The 16,077-nt window shown below is 43.5% G+C and overlaps 1 protein-coding gene across 8 annotated transcripts in view; it reads left to right on the plus strand.

The window, feature by feature from the left end:
* Positions 1–16,077, plus strand: part of FAT3 (FAT atypical cadherin 3) — a 417,124-nt gene that overhangs the window by 180,321 nt on the left and 220,726 nt on the right. For all 8 annotated transcript variants that reach the window (XR_005826271.1, XM_040583321.1, XM_040583315.1 and 5 more), the window contains exon 3: positions 9,324–9,638. Coding sequence is in view for 7 of the 8 variants with exons in the window: in XM_040583321.1 (XP_040439255.1) it covers positions 9,324–9,638 (315 nt within the window). In the remaining variant the exon portion in view is untranslated. The remainder of the gene's footprint in view (positions 1–9,323; positions 9,639–16,077) is intronic.

Below are 16,077 nucleotides of genomic sequence, written 5' to 3' on the forward strand. Positions count from 1 at the left end.
AACCTTCAGGTAACTGAATTCTGCATGACTCCTACCACAGTCACAAAACTGCACATTTCATTTGTTTTTCTTGGCCCTTTGGCTGAAAAGTTGAGCCTGCTCATGTCCAGCAAATAGCGCAAAGTTCGTCCCGTAAATAGGCATCATATTTTTTCTGTGCCTCTGAGACTGAAGAGGAAGGTGGACCTATGTGGGTTAAAGGGATGCCAGCAGCAGCCCATGTTCATAAAAGTTCAACAATACGGCACAAGTCGTGTGGGCTTGCAGCACATCCCATTTGTCAGAGCAGTTTCATGGTTTGTCCCATTGTTCTCAGGTGCTTGTAGTGAGTAGGAAATGGTACGTGGCAGCAGTTTAGTCAGCACTGGAGCTTCATGGTTCCTCTCAGCCTGGTTTTACTGCAGTGTTTTATTGCATTATTCAGCAGTGATGGAGTGTGTTAAGCTTTGGCAGAGATTATTCATAAATGAGAGGGTTTCTTTATAGTATTTGTGCTTTTGAAGGCAATTCGGTTCTTCCAGAGTTGTCCGTTGTGTATTTTTTGTTTATCCATTCAAGATTAAGTTGTTTGGCTTTTTTCACTGAAGCAAAAAATATTAAAGCGAGATTAACATGGATATTTCTTTAAATAAGTAAAGGGATGTGATGGAAGATACAGAAACCATAATAAAGCCTAGTCAGGTGAAAATGTTGGCACATCTTATTTCATTTAATTCATAAATGGAAGAAGATAGAGAATTTATTTGACTAAGCCTTTGGTTCAGTGTCTTGATGATATGTTTAGAAAATTGCTCTGAAATTGATGTGTAAGTGACCTTGAAGATGTTGTATTTAAGTGATAGCTCATTTTGATGTGAAGTTGTAAGCCTTCCCCTCCACCCCAAATAAAGCAAGCAATGGAAAACAGCAGCATTGAATTTAAGCCATTGGAAGGTAAAGAGGGATGAATCTCACCTCAAAACTCAAGATACATGTAACCTCGAAGGTCAAACACCTCATCAGAGATGTGCCTCTATTTCGGTACCATTAAGATGCTGCTTTACTGGGAAGTGGGATCCCGTGGCAGCAATCCTGCAGCCTTGGTGTCTGCTTTGGGACACCCAGGGAACTGCAATCAGACCCCTGAAAACACCCAGCCCCTGTGGTGGGTAGCACTGCTAATTCGGTATGCAACGGTTACCCTTTGAATCACATCATTCATATATATATATACATATGAATGCACACACTCTTGTGTTTCTTTATATTCATAAATATATGGATATTTTACATATAATTATTCATATATTTATAAATATGCATGTGGTCATATCTAAGAATATTGACAAATATGTAAACATACATACATATGTATTCTTATTATTTTAATTTGAGGGGGACTGGCCAGACCTAAACTTGATTATTGCCTTTAATTAGTTGAATTTCCTTTCTACCTGTAGTAAAAGAAGTTAGGTTTGTGCTTTGCAGCCTGAGGCAGGGCTGGTCGGGGTCCATGCTCCTGCAGTGGTCCCTCCTTCAGAAAGAGCCAACCCTTGAAACTGCACCTGAAACACGTTGGCATGTTGTGTCCAGTAAGAGTTGTAACCCTGTACATTATCCACCTACTTATCTATTACATGCAGATATACTACATTTATTTAGCATGTTGAATGTCCTTATTATTCTCCTGGCTTGTTGTGATATTCATGTATTGTGTGCAATAACACAGTAAAAGGTATATTTGCAGGCTAACGCAGTGTCAGTGGAAATAACATTGCTGAGGATTGGTTTCTAATTCTCTTTTACTGCTCTGGGAACTCAGACATAATATTCATTGCAGAAACTGCATTTTGGGGTAACAGTAAATTTTTACATTCAAAACATCACTAAAAAAGAGAAAATTAAAAGTTAAGCCCTAGATGGGAATGTTACCTGTCTTGCCTTTTTTGACAAGCATGGTATATTATATATGTTTTATATTTGAACCAGACAAAAGAATATTAGGAAGTTCCAAGTATGTATAGCCTCACAAAGTTAATATTGCTTTTGGACTCATTCCTGGGCATGATCTAATCTCCATTTAAGTCAATGGGGATATTTCCATTTGCTTCAATAGGAGCTGGGTTTGCATTTTAGTATGCATTAAAGCCTACAAAATTTGTGCAATAAAATAAAAATGGGAGGCCACACTTTGCACAATGGGGGGGCTTAAATGAAAGCACTGAAATAGCATTTAATCACCAAAGTAAGGAGCCTGATTTTCAAAGCTGCTGGCTGTGAGCGGTGGGGGGGATGAGCGATAGGTCTCCTTCATGCTCTGGTTGAGTTTGTGGCTAATGTGATACTGCCATCCGCATTCAGAACTGGCACTGGTGATTCATGGCTTGAGAGGACTTTAAAAAGAGGTGAATATAATGTGTGGTTTATTCTGATTCCCACTGGCTTTGGTGGTCCCAGTGTGCTGAACTGGTCTGGCATCAGTGCTCAGGTTCGTGTCTTCGTTACTAAAGCTGTTTAATCCTGTGGGTTATATTTACAGTTTACCCTTAATGGAAATAACGAAATAAATATCTTCTAAAAGAGGTATACACTCAGCTTTTATACACACAGAGCCATTCTATGTGAAGGACCTAAATAAAAAAAAATATGGGTTAGGCGTAACATTAGCTTTCTTGAAATCATAAATTTTCTTCCTTAATTGGGTGTGAAATTCCTGTCTACAAATCATGCCATTTTGGTTGATTTAACGTTTGCTGGTTTGATGAATAATGGGCTTGCAGTATTTTTAAACTTTTCCTGCCTACGATAGCTCTCTGCTAAGTGTCCTTCAAAAATCACGTCTTTGCCTAACACAGGGAATCCAGATTAGCTCTGACATTTCCATTTACACTCACGAATCTTTCCACGGCCCCTTTGTGCAAAATGTGTGGGGCAGGATCTGGCTGATGCTCAGGGCAGGAGTGTGGATGGGCACATACAAAGCTTTAATCTTGGTGCAGCTGGATGAAGTGTGTAAGCTCTTTCTTCCCCCTCTGTGTTTTAGATCAAGAATTTTTGGAAAAAAATGACATTATTCGACTGTTTTCTTCTAAAGCTGTGTTTGTTTATTTTTTTCACCAGCAAGGCAATGCAAGCAAGGACCAAAGGTGTTGTATTTACTGCCACGAGACTCACAGAGCCTTTGATGAGGGTCATGAATAATCAGTAGCATTTTGGAATTGGTGATTTTTTTTCTTGTCCTCCTTTGAGGAATCAAGCAGAGCCCTGAGTACTTCGCTGTCAGTAGGCATTCCTGACTGCTTCATTCATGTTGTTTTCATTTGGGGAGAAACGATCTGCTTTGTAGCTGGTTTGCACTGAGCCCCTTTGCTTTGAAGCTGGAGGAGGGAGAGGCAGGCTTACGGCTCTGGAAATGCATTTTTTGTAGCACATTGCATGGCAGAAGCTGGTGTGGCTCTTGCACATCTTGTGGGTGAATTTGCAGGTGCCCCAGGGGCTGGAGCCAGGAAGGTTTGTCCATCACCCTTAGTCCTTCAGTCGACTTAAAGATCGTATATTTTTATAGCTACTTTAACCAGTAAACCTTGCATTTGCGCTAGTGAGGAGCTGGCTCTTGGTGGAAAGGGGCATGCTGCACACTGGCATCTGGGAACGTCTGGGGGTGTGCTGCCACAGTGTCACCTTCATCCCACACTGCAGCTTCTGCTGAGGACAGGTTCGGCGTTTGCTGCCTCCCACTCCTGCCCTCCTCAGCAGCCACTCCTGAGTCAGGCTCAGGGAATAATTGGGCTGTTCACCTCAGCTAGTCTTTCCTAATTTCCCAGTCTGAGATGCAGATTTGTGCAATTGGCTCCTGTTCCTGAAAAGGGATGAGAAGAACAAGCAATGTCTTGTCATTGAGGCTTTTCTCAATTGAACAACTGAGCTGATGGTGTTAAGCAAGATGCCCCCCTGCAAGATCACAGCAGTATTTTGAAAAAGAGATAATTAAGGTGTTTTCTGTACTACTTGTGTGTGATATTTTTGGAAGAGTAGCAGATACTTCCAAGTCAGTTCTCTTTCTGTCTGTGCAGGAACCTCCCCACGTCTTGCTCATCGTTTGCTGAAACTGAGAGCATGACTACTTGCATTAGCACCTTTTATAACACAGGCTACTCAGTCACTCAGCGAAATCACATGCTCCATCATTTTTTGCATCTAGGCAAACAAGTTGGGTAGAAAAGCAGGTTATACTCTCTTGTCCCAGTACCAAGATGTCAAATGATTGGAGATTCTGACCCATCCCTGGCAGGCAGATGTTCCTGCCAGATATCCCCTGCATTGAGTATTTGCATTCTCTTTTTTCTGCCATGGACTCGCAGCCATCGGACCTCGACTTGCTATTCTCAGCTAGATGGAAGAGCCTCGTTACTCTCCTCTGACTTTTCCTTGCCCAGCTTCTTATGGACCACAAAGTTGTCATTTAATCTTGCCTTGAAAAATCCTGAACGGAATTCAACTCCTTAAAAAAACCAAACAAACCACAAACCAAAAAAAAAAAACCAAACACAAAACCCCCAAGCAAATAGTGTTGCACTATTGAGAGTATTCATGAAGGGTGATCTGACTTTTAGAATGAATGTATATGTGAAGCACATATCCATGGCAGTAGGCACCTGTGTAAACACCTGGGCTGACAGCCCCAGTAAACACTCTCTTGAGGAGCTGTGGCAGGTCATCATGCGCCCTACACACAAAGGACTGTCAAACATGTAAGGTAAACAAACAGGGGGCAAAAAAGATCTGAGGAAAGAAATAATGCTTTTCTCTAATCCTTTTTTGTTTTAAGAGCCTCTTTGTTTTCTCGTGACTCCAGTAAATACATAACTTTCAGATAATTTTTGAGTGGACCATGTCATTTGAAGCAGTCTGCTGAAAATGTGCAGCAAATCAGTGGGAGAGAAAGGAGTAAAATCCAGTTTGCCAATTCTTTGCCCGTTTGAATAGCCACTAGCTTCTCACTCTTTTTATTTTTTGCCTTCACCCTTCATAATGCAGTGTCGCAGTGTGTGCCACTTGCAGGAGCCATACAGAAAACATTATCCCATTATTTTCCCAGGGAAACAAGGAAAACAAGCCTTTAAGAGAAACAAGCACACAACCTTTGCATTGCTGGCACCTTGCCAAGCCCAAGGGCTGCACTTAATTTACATATAAATGTGCCCGGGATCTTAATCAAGAGATTAATGCACTCTGTTGTTATTTTTCATTTACAGTGTTCGTAATGCACGTGGTGCTTGGCAAATCACATAGGGCAAATGCATGCCGAGGAATGCGGTGGCCAGCATATTGGTGGCACTGCTTTTTGGCCGGCCGGCTGGCTTTATTTCTGAGGCTGCCCCAGGCCCGCGGAAGGGCTGGCTTCAGTCCTTTGGGAAACTGCAAAGTCTGGCCGAGGGCGACATAAAGAGCTGGCTTACACAGACTGCTCGGTTGGATTTCAGCTGCCTCGTGTAGAAATGCAGTAGCGCCTCCATGGCATAGCATTCCGGTAGATGGGAACGTCTGGGGTTTTTTTCTGTCTCATTCAAAAATGTGTCTGCAAAATCTTGGAACTTTTTGCTTTTTAATCACTGACACTTTCAGGATCTCTGCAGGTGTTTCTTCTTGTTTCTTCATTTGTATAGCTCAGACATCATTACCTCGTTCATGTTTCTCATCTAATTAGCAGGCAGCTGGGAAGAGTGCACCACAAAAGCTGTCCAAAAAGAGCCTTAGAGCTGCTCCCAAAGGCCTGTCATCCCCTCTGCTCTTCTGATCTGGGAAAACAAAGTTCTGTCTTTCTTCAGTATCTTTAGTGTCGTATAACTTCGAAGTAACTGAGTTTTTTTCTGAGTTTGTTCTGGTCTTATCCAGGGATATTCTTGGCCTTCCCCATACTTTCACTCAGCTAAAGTGAGTGAGAGCCTACCTGTGGGCTGCCCCAGGGAACATTTTATGGCTCCTGATGCCAGGTCTACCAGTCTGTTTGCATTCCTGCCATAGTGATGAAGAAGCGGTGCTGATAATCAAGTGTCATTAGTCTTCAGAGTTAACAACTCATATGAAGATGAAGTTTAACATCCATCTGGAAGATGTCACCCATGCCTATGTGGAGAGATTGATTAAATAGTCAAGCAGCATGCGTATTCTTGTGGGTACTAACTTTAGACCCATCTTTGGGTAGACAGCAAAAAGGCTGTCCTTTGTGCAGGGCTTTCAAGAGCGTGGTAGAAGCTGTTCCTGGGGCGACAGGAGGGTTTCCACATTGAAAACCTGAAAGTGAACAAAGACCTTATTATTTATCAAGCTGCTGTGTGGTGGTGACAGGTGAAATGACAAGACATATTGAGGAAAAGGAATTAATTAATATCTGAGACCTTTTAATAAATCAGAAGTAAAAAGAAGGACCAGTATAGCAGACCTGTTGGCAGTTGCTAACACTTGTTCAATGATCCTTTCCTTCTGAAATACAGAAATGGAAAGTAACTGTTGCCAGGAGTCATAAAATGAAGGAATGACTCAGAAGATAGATTTATTATCAGCTCAGTATCGGTGAAATTTAGCTTCATAAACAGAGGTTAATCTGCTAAAATCTGTACTCTCAGTGGGGGATACCCCTACCTATTTCAGATTTTGTTTAAAGAGCAAAATAATTCTTCTTGTCCTCTGAATAAATCAACATCTCTAGGGGCACTAATGTTCAACTTTTTTGCCTCATCCTGGCCCATGTGGATTTTATTTTATTTATTTATTTCCACAGAGTGTCATTTATTCTGGGCTCTTCTCATCCCTGCAATGTAATTTCTCTTCTGGACTTGTAGGCATTTTCATCACAGTTCACTACATATTTCACCCATGTTTCTACAGAAAGTCATTACGTAGCATAGGCTGCTGCCGACAAGAATATTTAGAATACACTCTGCCTTTGTCCTCCACTGCTGCTTTGTTCACCTTTGTTGGGTGAATAATATATCTGAGCAAGAAGGTGTGGATCTGACATTACTAGAAAAAGACCTAAGCATGTACATGGCTGGAATTGGTACTGCTTCTTTCCCCTCCCTCTCTATATCATTGATCAAATGGTAGAAAATACTTGTCAGTTCAGACTAGCATTAAAAAAACATAATTAAAAAATCACAGATTTAAAAAAAATATTTAGAAAATTAAAAAATATATGTCCTATAGGACAAGTGCAAGTACATCAGGCATCTCTGTAACTGTGTGGTAGGTTTTGTGTTGCCTCCTGCCCAGAGCAGAGTTGGGTGGGGGTGCTGGGAACCATGGCCTGAGTCCCTGGGGACAGGCAGCATCCTTTCTCGCTCGGTGGGCTTCTCTCCCTTATGACAGGGGTGGTCATCCCTTAGGACAGAAGTTATGTCATTTGCCTCTTGCTGCTACCCCTTCTAAAAGCAGTTTAGTAAGTTTGCCAGTAAACTTCAGTATAGAATGTGTTCTGCTGAGAAGTGTCCTGGGAAGTTTACACTGGGGCTGTTCATATTGTTAGACATCAGAAGTTCTATCAGGCCATCAAATCCATCCCTTCTGCTGATGTCTCAGGAGCGCAGGGCCATCATTTTCATGGCTGCTCTTCAAGAAGTGAAATACACTTACCAGTTATCTTTTAAACCAAAAGTCTTGTCTGAATGCGGTGTCATGAAGGTGTCATTAAAATTGCTGGTCTAATCTAAAAAGCCAGATTTAATGCATTACTGGTCAGACTCAGGCTGAGGAATAACGCAGATAAATTGCATCTAAACTACATACACCATTAGGAAGGATTCCCAGTAGCACTGGCAAGGAGGGTCCTTTCTTGGTGGCCTGTGCTCTGCAGAGTGGTTGAGCACAGAGTCTGCACCTTCCTTAGCAGTGCCCAAAGTCTGCCCAAGACACCTCTCTGCCTATTCAGTGTCTTTAAAGCTTTTCTAAGACTTCAGGCTGTCAGAAATTTTCAGTGCAGTCTGATACTTAAAAAAAAACAAAACAAAAAGCCAAAAACATATGCATATCCCTTGTTAGGGCTGATCTTAGAGCATCTCATTCCTCAATGATTAACTGAGAATGTTGTTCTAAGTAGCATCAAGCACATTGAGACTAAATTCAGGTTTTTTGTGTTCCTGTCTTGCTCTGCAACATCACTGGTTTCCATCTATTAATGGCATGACTTGATGGTCTGCGAACTGCTTTTTTAAATATTTCTCAAGCTTGAGATCCATTGTATTAATGTATTGCCCAAGGTTTAATAATGCTGTGTTCAGAGAAGGGAATGTTCTTTGTATTCTTGTCGCAGAAGTGGTGGGAAAGTGCATTTGCTTATTCTGATGCTGGTGGGGGTGTGGTGCTGGTGTATTGTATCTGGTCCTCTGTGCATTTGTCATCAGTGCTCAGGTCGGTGAAGGTTTGGACCACACAAATACGAGCAGGTCTTACAGTGCTAGGAAGGGTTTCTGGTTTAAGGACACAATATCTGTTTTTTAAAAAAGTCAGTGTGGTTTTGATATTCATGTCAGGAGGAGGATGACACTCACTTTAGGCAGAAATGAGGTGGGTGGAAGTCTTTCATGGCAGGAACCGTGCAGGCGTTTGGGTGGTACTTGGATGGAGTGGTGGGTGCCATGCCTCTCTGTGGCTCCATTATACACAAAACACTTTCTCTTGTGGTTCCTTAGGACAAGGAAGGAAACTATCTGATCTTTTCTTACACCAGTAGGTAAAGTGGCCATACCCTTCCTTCCTCTGTGATAAAAGAGAATATACTGATTGTCTAATAGCTTTTATTATATAAGCTTTTGATTACTTGTTATCCAGGATTTCAGCAATAAGTGATCTCATTATTAAATTTACCATCTGTTTTCTGAACTTGAATGGATTTATTTTAAACTGCCACCTAGGTTTTCTTCTTTAGCAAGGACACTGGCAGGAGATTGAAAAGAGAAGCCACTTTCTCCTGTGCAATTAATTGTCACTGGTGATATTGCTGTCTACCAAAGTTTATACAAGTTCACCTCACCAGCAGAGTATTGTGGTGTTTCTTCAGTTACCCTACCAGCTCCAGTCCCAGAAAAGATACAGGACACTTATGAAGAGCCACTTTTTTACCTCCCCCCAGAATTTCTTGGGACAAAGGATTGAGATTTTGAGCAGGGTTCAGGAAACAATGCCCAAATTCAAGTTTCTGTAGTTATTTTATGTACAACTTTTATTTTTTCTAAGGGTGGAGCATTTGTTATATGCTGAACACATTTCTGTAGCACAGCCAAATCAAACTAGATGTGATGTTTCATTGATCCTATTCCTGAAATCCTCTGCTTGCTGTTTTTCTGCAGGAGTTATCTACACAGCAGATATTCTTGACAGGGAGACAACCAAATCCTATTGGCTGACAGTGTATGCGACTGACCATGGTGTTGTCCCACTCTACACTACCATCGAAGTCTACGTTGAAGTGGAAGATGTGAATGACAATGCCCCACTCACCTCTGAACCAATCTATTACCCAGCCGTCATGGAAAACTCCCCAAAGGATGTATCTGTCATTCAGATCCAAGCCCAGGACCCTGACTCTAGCACTAATGAGAAGCTGACTTACCGAATTACAAGTGGAAATCCCCAGAACTTCTTTGTAATCAATCCCAAAACAGGTAATAAAATCCAGCTGCCTTAGGGTGGTGGGAAAATGCAATTTAAATATTTATCAGCTTGCTCTCCTTCAGGATCCACTGATGTTGCATTGCTTTCCAAATTCTGTTTTCTGCTTAGTTATGTGTCTAAAGCATCTTGTGTCTGAAGCATACTCTTTTTGCATCGGTACATGATGACGTGCTGCAGATCTGCTGCTGCGATTGCTCTTCTGTACGTTACTGAATAGCTTCTGATATTTGTGTCTTCCCTGTGTCTATAGGGATGAGACACTGCTGCACTGAATCTGCAGAGCAATGGAGGCAGATTCAAGCTATTGCAGTTTACAGAGCGGTGTTTCATCCTTTGTAAGTGGGCATAGCACCATTAAAGTGAGTGGCATGATGGTTGTCCAGCTTGATATTACAGTAGCTGGATGTAATTCTACAGCTTATTTCATACAAAAAGACAGTTTAGATGACATAAAAGTCCCTCTGGCCTTTAAAAAAAAAAAGTCAGTCTGTGTTTGCATTGATTTGCAACAGTTAAGGATGTAGCCTGTGGGTGTAGTGTGGCAGATATGGTCATTGTTCTAAGTTAAAGTGATGTTGTTGGCTGGTGCTAGAGCATTGTGCCTGTGCAGACCAGCTCTGCCCATCTCTGTGCCATCAATGCCTTTGCTGAACCAGGCGTTCTTGGTGCCTGGTTGATGAAGAAATCACCCCAAGAGACGTAGCCCGAGGTTGTGCATACTTCTCCGGATGCCTGCCTGTGCTTGGCTGCAGGTGGTCCTCACTCCAGCAGGTACCTGGCTGTCCCTCGCTCCTTGGGCTGGCAGGGACCCTCCAGTGTGGTCTGGAGCTAGAGTCAAGGTGGTCTTTCACAGCATAGGCTGATCTTTATCCAAGTAGTTTAGAGGATTCACACAGCTGTCATGCTGGTTGTAATGTTCCAGGTTTTGTTCTGGGGTTTTGTTATTTTTAAGAAAAAATCCATTTATACGTGCTGCAAATTTCTAAACAGATAGAAAACCAGAAGGAATAAACCTGAAAGGGAGCATTTTTAATTTGGTGTAGGGAAACGATGTTCACTAAATAGGTTTTCAACATTTGGCTCGGCAATCTTATTGCAATGCGTGGCATAAGAAGGGGTCAGGATCTTTTCAGGCATAAGCCCAGGTGAAGAATCATGGAGCATGTATAATCACTATGTTCAATCTGCTGAGCCCTAAGGCACATATCTCACTTATTTTTAACACTTGAAATGGACGAAGATGGCTCTTCCATCTGCATCCCTTCTCCCCCTCCCCACCCCATAAATCCCATCTGGGCAAAGTAGTAGAGTTAGGACTCTGCAGTGTTTACGGCTTTTGCTTCCCTCCTGTTGGCTCCTCCCGCAGAGCAGCCTGCTCAGCACGGCTCTGCTTATCCTCAGGGCAGCCAGGGTGAGCCTGTGATGAGGACCAGAGCTGGGTGTGCTGCTGCCCCATGGCACCCTGGCCTGGGTAGCATACCCTGTGGGGTAGCACTCTGTCCCATGGAGCAGTGGGCAGGGATGTTTTTCCCTAACAAGGAGATCTTAATTCTCACAGTTAACACTGAAGATGGTTCGTCTTCATCTTGTGCTGTCTGAGAACTTAAAGGCTTTAGGATGAGTAATGTTGCTGCTTGGGCAGCTCCCCAAGGATCCCAGTTGCGTTCAGTGAGCATCCTGGCTGGTGGCTGGCTCTGATTTGGCGTGGAGGGGATAAACCATCCCCTTCTTCCACCTTGGTGCCAAACGCAGGGCAATGAGAGCTGGGGAAAGCAGCCTCTTTTATTTTGATTTTTCCTTTGAAAATTATGGGGCTGACTCCCAAATGGGAGCTTAGGCACTTTGAACACAAGGATTTCATTTTCCCTTGGGAAAGTATTGATGTGTGGCGAGCTATGCCTGCCCAGCCTTGACATAGGGAGGCTTTCTCCTGATGGGATGCTGATGTCCAAGGAATAAAAGCATAATGGATTTTCCTAGAGAGTGCCCTTGGGGGTGTCTGGCCAGATTTCTTTCAGCCATCTCCCTGCAGTGCACTAGTTTCTCTAAGACAGCAAGTTACACTCCACTTGTTTTATACAGGCGACATCTGCACGTACAGAAGAGGTTTGTAGCATGCTGGCCCCGTGTGCTTGCTGGGATTCAGCACAGCAATTACTCACGTAGCGCTTTGCACAGCAGCACTAAATGCGACAGCGTGCTGTATAATCAAGATGAAAAGGTTTAATGTGAACCCAAATACGCAACAATTGCCGTGTACGTGGGTTGAGCGAGCGTGCTCCTGCCATCAGGGGAGAGCTGTCATTTGTGAGAAAGGGGATCACTTATTTTCTGTGTCACTTCCGAAGTTTAAACCGTGCCAGCAAACTGACGTCTTGCTCCTGTGAGTAATCAGGTGCTGTGAGGCAACACAAAGGCAGCATCCTGCATTTTTCACGTCCTTTCGAGGGATGCAGCAGAAGTTGGTCTCACTAGAGATGGGAAATTGGCTGAAGTGTACGGGTGCTCTTGGGGTACTAAGAACTAAGGTACTAAGTTACTCTGATGCCCAACTGAGTGGGCTTTGGCAGTGTGCCTAGGGTTAAACCTCTTACTGGATGTTGTGTCGGAAATGAGTATCCCCTAAGTGCAGATTATTTGGAGTCTTAGAAAGACAGGTGGGAGAGAGCAGTTTTTACTTCCTCTGCTGCAAAGAAGTGTGGGACATGGTTCACAGATCACTTCCTTAGCATACTTGGCTATAATGCAGCAAAAAATCGCCCACTGCTGTTGGAGAACAATACATTACTAGCCTTAGCCTTCCATGCCCTCTGTCTTGTTTTTAGGACTTGGTGTGTTATACCAACCAAGCTGGGCTTGTTACAAGGTGTAAAGAGTATACAGGGCTGTCACAGCTTATGGCGTGTGGTGGGTGAGTGGGTGCATCGTGTTTCAGACATTTGTGCCCTGACTGTAGGCGATGTGGGTATCTGCAGTGCAGATGGGCGCAGCACAGCCTGGGTGGGGTGGGTAATCCTGTCTTCTTTTTGTGCTCAAGTCTGGCTCTTGGTCCTTGCTGGCAGGAAGAGGAATGGCCCAAGCATTGCTGCACCCTGCTCGTGGCATGTCCCTCTCAGCCTTTGTGCAGTCTCATGCTCCTTCTGAGTGGTCGTTGGAACTCAGCAATGGCTGTGTTTGCCTTCCTCTCGAGTTGCTTTCAGATGCTTTATAGCTCCCACAGGTCACGCAGGTTCCTGGAAGCACGTGTACTACTACTACTACAAGTATTGCCATCTGATCAAGGCACCAAACCGGGACATAGGGAGACCAGGTGTTGTTTCTGGTCCTGATCATAACTGCAGCCAAATCTTGCAGTCTTAATTGATTATCTGGATAGTGGAAGCAACAATACTCCTTGTATGCCATGTCTGTAGGTAGAAGAAACCTTTTAGTAGACAACCTGTCACTTCCTACATTTCTGTAGACTGGCACAGCTCTGGGTGTCTATTTTAGGTACTGTCAAACTGCAAATACATTACATGCATTTAGATTTATTTGAAGGCAGTCTTCAGACCTTTCAGGATTATCACCTGCAATTTTTTGCTCTGTGGGTTTTGGAGAGAGGAAGAATTGCTCCTGCAGGAGTCAAGAGCTGCTAAAAAGCTGCTGAGAGCCAGACTTGAGCACAAAAGTCACCCTGGGCAACTCATGCTCTTGCCAGGGGCTGGCTGTGCTGCAGGAGCACGAGTACACATGGGTGGCGGGGGCTTTTGCCGGTGCACTTGGGGTTTGTGTGGGTGCTCCGGGGGAGGAGGACAAGAACATGAGCAACACCCTTCCATGTGCAGCTGGCTGGGTGTGGAAAGGCAGTGTGGGCAACCTCCCATGAAGGTCTCCATTTTCTCACCTTAATTATCTTTTCTAAAATGCACGTGAGCATCAGTTTGTGCCTCAGTCCGCACTTTCATCTCGTGAGCTGGTATTCATGGGTACAAGCACTAAGTGAATAATGTAGCACATGAGTACATGTGAAACCGTAAATCATTGGTGCTTGAGAACAAGGAAGCCTTGTTCTGAAAACTGGTAGAAACTGCTGCCTAAGTTGAACAGGTCCAAGAGAGAATATTGGGATTTTTCTTTATAGTGAGCAAGGCACAGTTTCGTGAGGGGGACGGGTAACATGTTTTCAAATAGCTGAAGTGATTCTGTGGGTTATGTGACCACAGGGAAAGGCATCCTCCTGTGCATTTGTTTCCCAGCTGCATTGCACACGTAGTGGCAATGGAGGCATTCCTGGTGCTCGGCACCTCCGGCAGCCACGGGTCAGCCTGAAGGCTGGTGTGACTGATGGGGGAGCCACGGGTTTCTCTCTTAGCCTGGCTTTTGTTCTGTGGAGGGCTCAGGCTTGCTTTGGCAGAGCACAGGGTCACACAGCTTTGCTGCTTGGTGGGTGGTGGGAGATGGGGCCGAGGAGGAGGAGGAAGGCAGAGCTGCTGGCGGAGCAGCTGGGCTGGCTCCTGGCCGAGCCCATGGGAGTGCCACAGCCGCCCTGAGCCCCGTGAGCTATTTTAGGGTGAGAGGCATGTGGATGAAGGTAAATAAAACAGATGATGGAGTTAATAAAAAAAAAAAAAAAGAAAAAATGATTCATTAGGGCCGTAAATTCTTATTTTTATTTCATGTATATGGGTGTTAATTTCACAGCACAGCACAGGGGTAATTTACTGTGTTGATTTATTACTTTTCTGTGCTCTGAAGAAAACAATGAATTTTAATTTAAACCATTACATTATTTTGTTTAGTGTTCCACATATATTGGACAAACCCAATAAGCTTCTCTTCAGCCTTACATAGATTAGGTTAAGAGATATTTTACCTAACATGAGAGAGAACAGACCAAATTTTACTCTCGTGCATGCTGATGTTAATGAATTTACTCTGAAATTATGCTGCTGTGGCTGAAAAAATCCAATTACACCTTGCTTAGTCTCTTGCTGGCACCATTTAAACAGAGGCAGGCCTCTGGTATTCCCAAAATAGTATTTGCTGCAGTATTTAAGGCAGGGTGCACTAGTGGCTTTAGAAATAGCGTATGTAGGTCAATACATCTTTCCAGAGCAGCCACTGGAAGTTGTCTCAGAACTGTCACATCTGCAGGCAGATTTGAAAAGAGCCTGGATATTTTCATACTGAAGTAGTATTAATATCTGTATAAGCTAATACAGGGTTAGTGAGTGTCAGAATTCAGTTGCTGTGAATGCTGCTCTTCTCAGTAGGTTGGGCTTTGCTTTCTTTTGCACTCACTAAGCCAGCCAGCGTAGGATCCTGCTGGGGCTGAAGGCCATGTCTGCCCTGCCATACTGAAACAGCGCTTCAACCTCCTGCCATACATCCTGGTTTTTATGGATGCTTTTGTTTGGTTTAATCCAGGAAATCCCCACATGTGTCTTTGCTCTCAGAGACTGAGCCAAATCCAGTGCTCTGCTGTGCTGTGTCCTAAAGTTCGCCAGCAGTATAACTGCTAGCTACTCCGTGCCTCTTCTCAGCCCAGAAATATAGGTACGCCAGAGAGGAGAAAGAACAGTGATTGGGGCACGGCGATAAATTCTTGATTGCCAAGGCCCATGTTTGTCATGTGTGTATGCTGGGTTTTTTTTATTATTTTTTTCCAGCAGAGGAACAAAGACTGTGAGGTACTACAGAAGTTTTCGATTCTGACGGGCTTTTGTGATAGCTGTCATCTCAAGGGGGCATAGCTTGCTCTGGGAGGCAAACTTCAGTGGTCTTAACAATCCAGTTACTAACATTACTGCTGTACTGGAGGTGACGCAAAAGGCTATATGGACAATGAGTGGAAGTCGAGGCAACTTAGTCCCTACTACAGCCTTGCACATCTTTCAGGTTTAAACCCAAGTTGCATTGGGTGAGGAGGTAAAGGAACGTACATTGGTTCTGTAAAGCAAGGGGTGTTTAAAACCTTCTACCATGTAATAATTAAACATAAATGCTGGCACGTTTGAAAAGAGTAAACAAAATTAATTTTTGATGACGTTTCTAAGGGACTTTGGATCAACAGTATCAGGCTAAACTTAGTACTGCCTTGGTCCATTTGTCACAGTGCTCTTGTAAGATGCATTTCATGCTGCTACCTTTTTTTTTTTAAGTCTGTTCTTCAAGAATGGACAACTTCATACGTTCATTCTTGACCACTGATTGTTCCTGCTCCCACTGCATCATGGAGTGTCAGCTGCATTACTGGGGATCCTGCCTGATGCTGCAGTTGATGCTGTGCAAGCTGCTAAACTCTTAATAAACTTCTTCTGAAATAAGTTCTTTGATGTTTTGTAAATGAAGGCCTTTAACTTATTCAGTTTTGTAGTCTAACCTGCAATATTCCTCCAGGGTGCATTTTAGGTGCTATAGTGATCAAATTGGGAAATGTATGTTGAA

Source organism: Falco naumanni, chromosome 2, assembly GCF_017639655.2.
Source record: "Falco naumanni isolate bFalNau1 chromosome 2, bFalNau1.pat, whole genome shotgun sequence".
NCBI classification, from domain to species: domain Eukaryota; kingdom Metazoa; phylum Chordata; class Aves; order Falconiformes; family Falconidae; genus Falco; species Falco naumanni.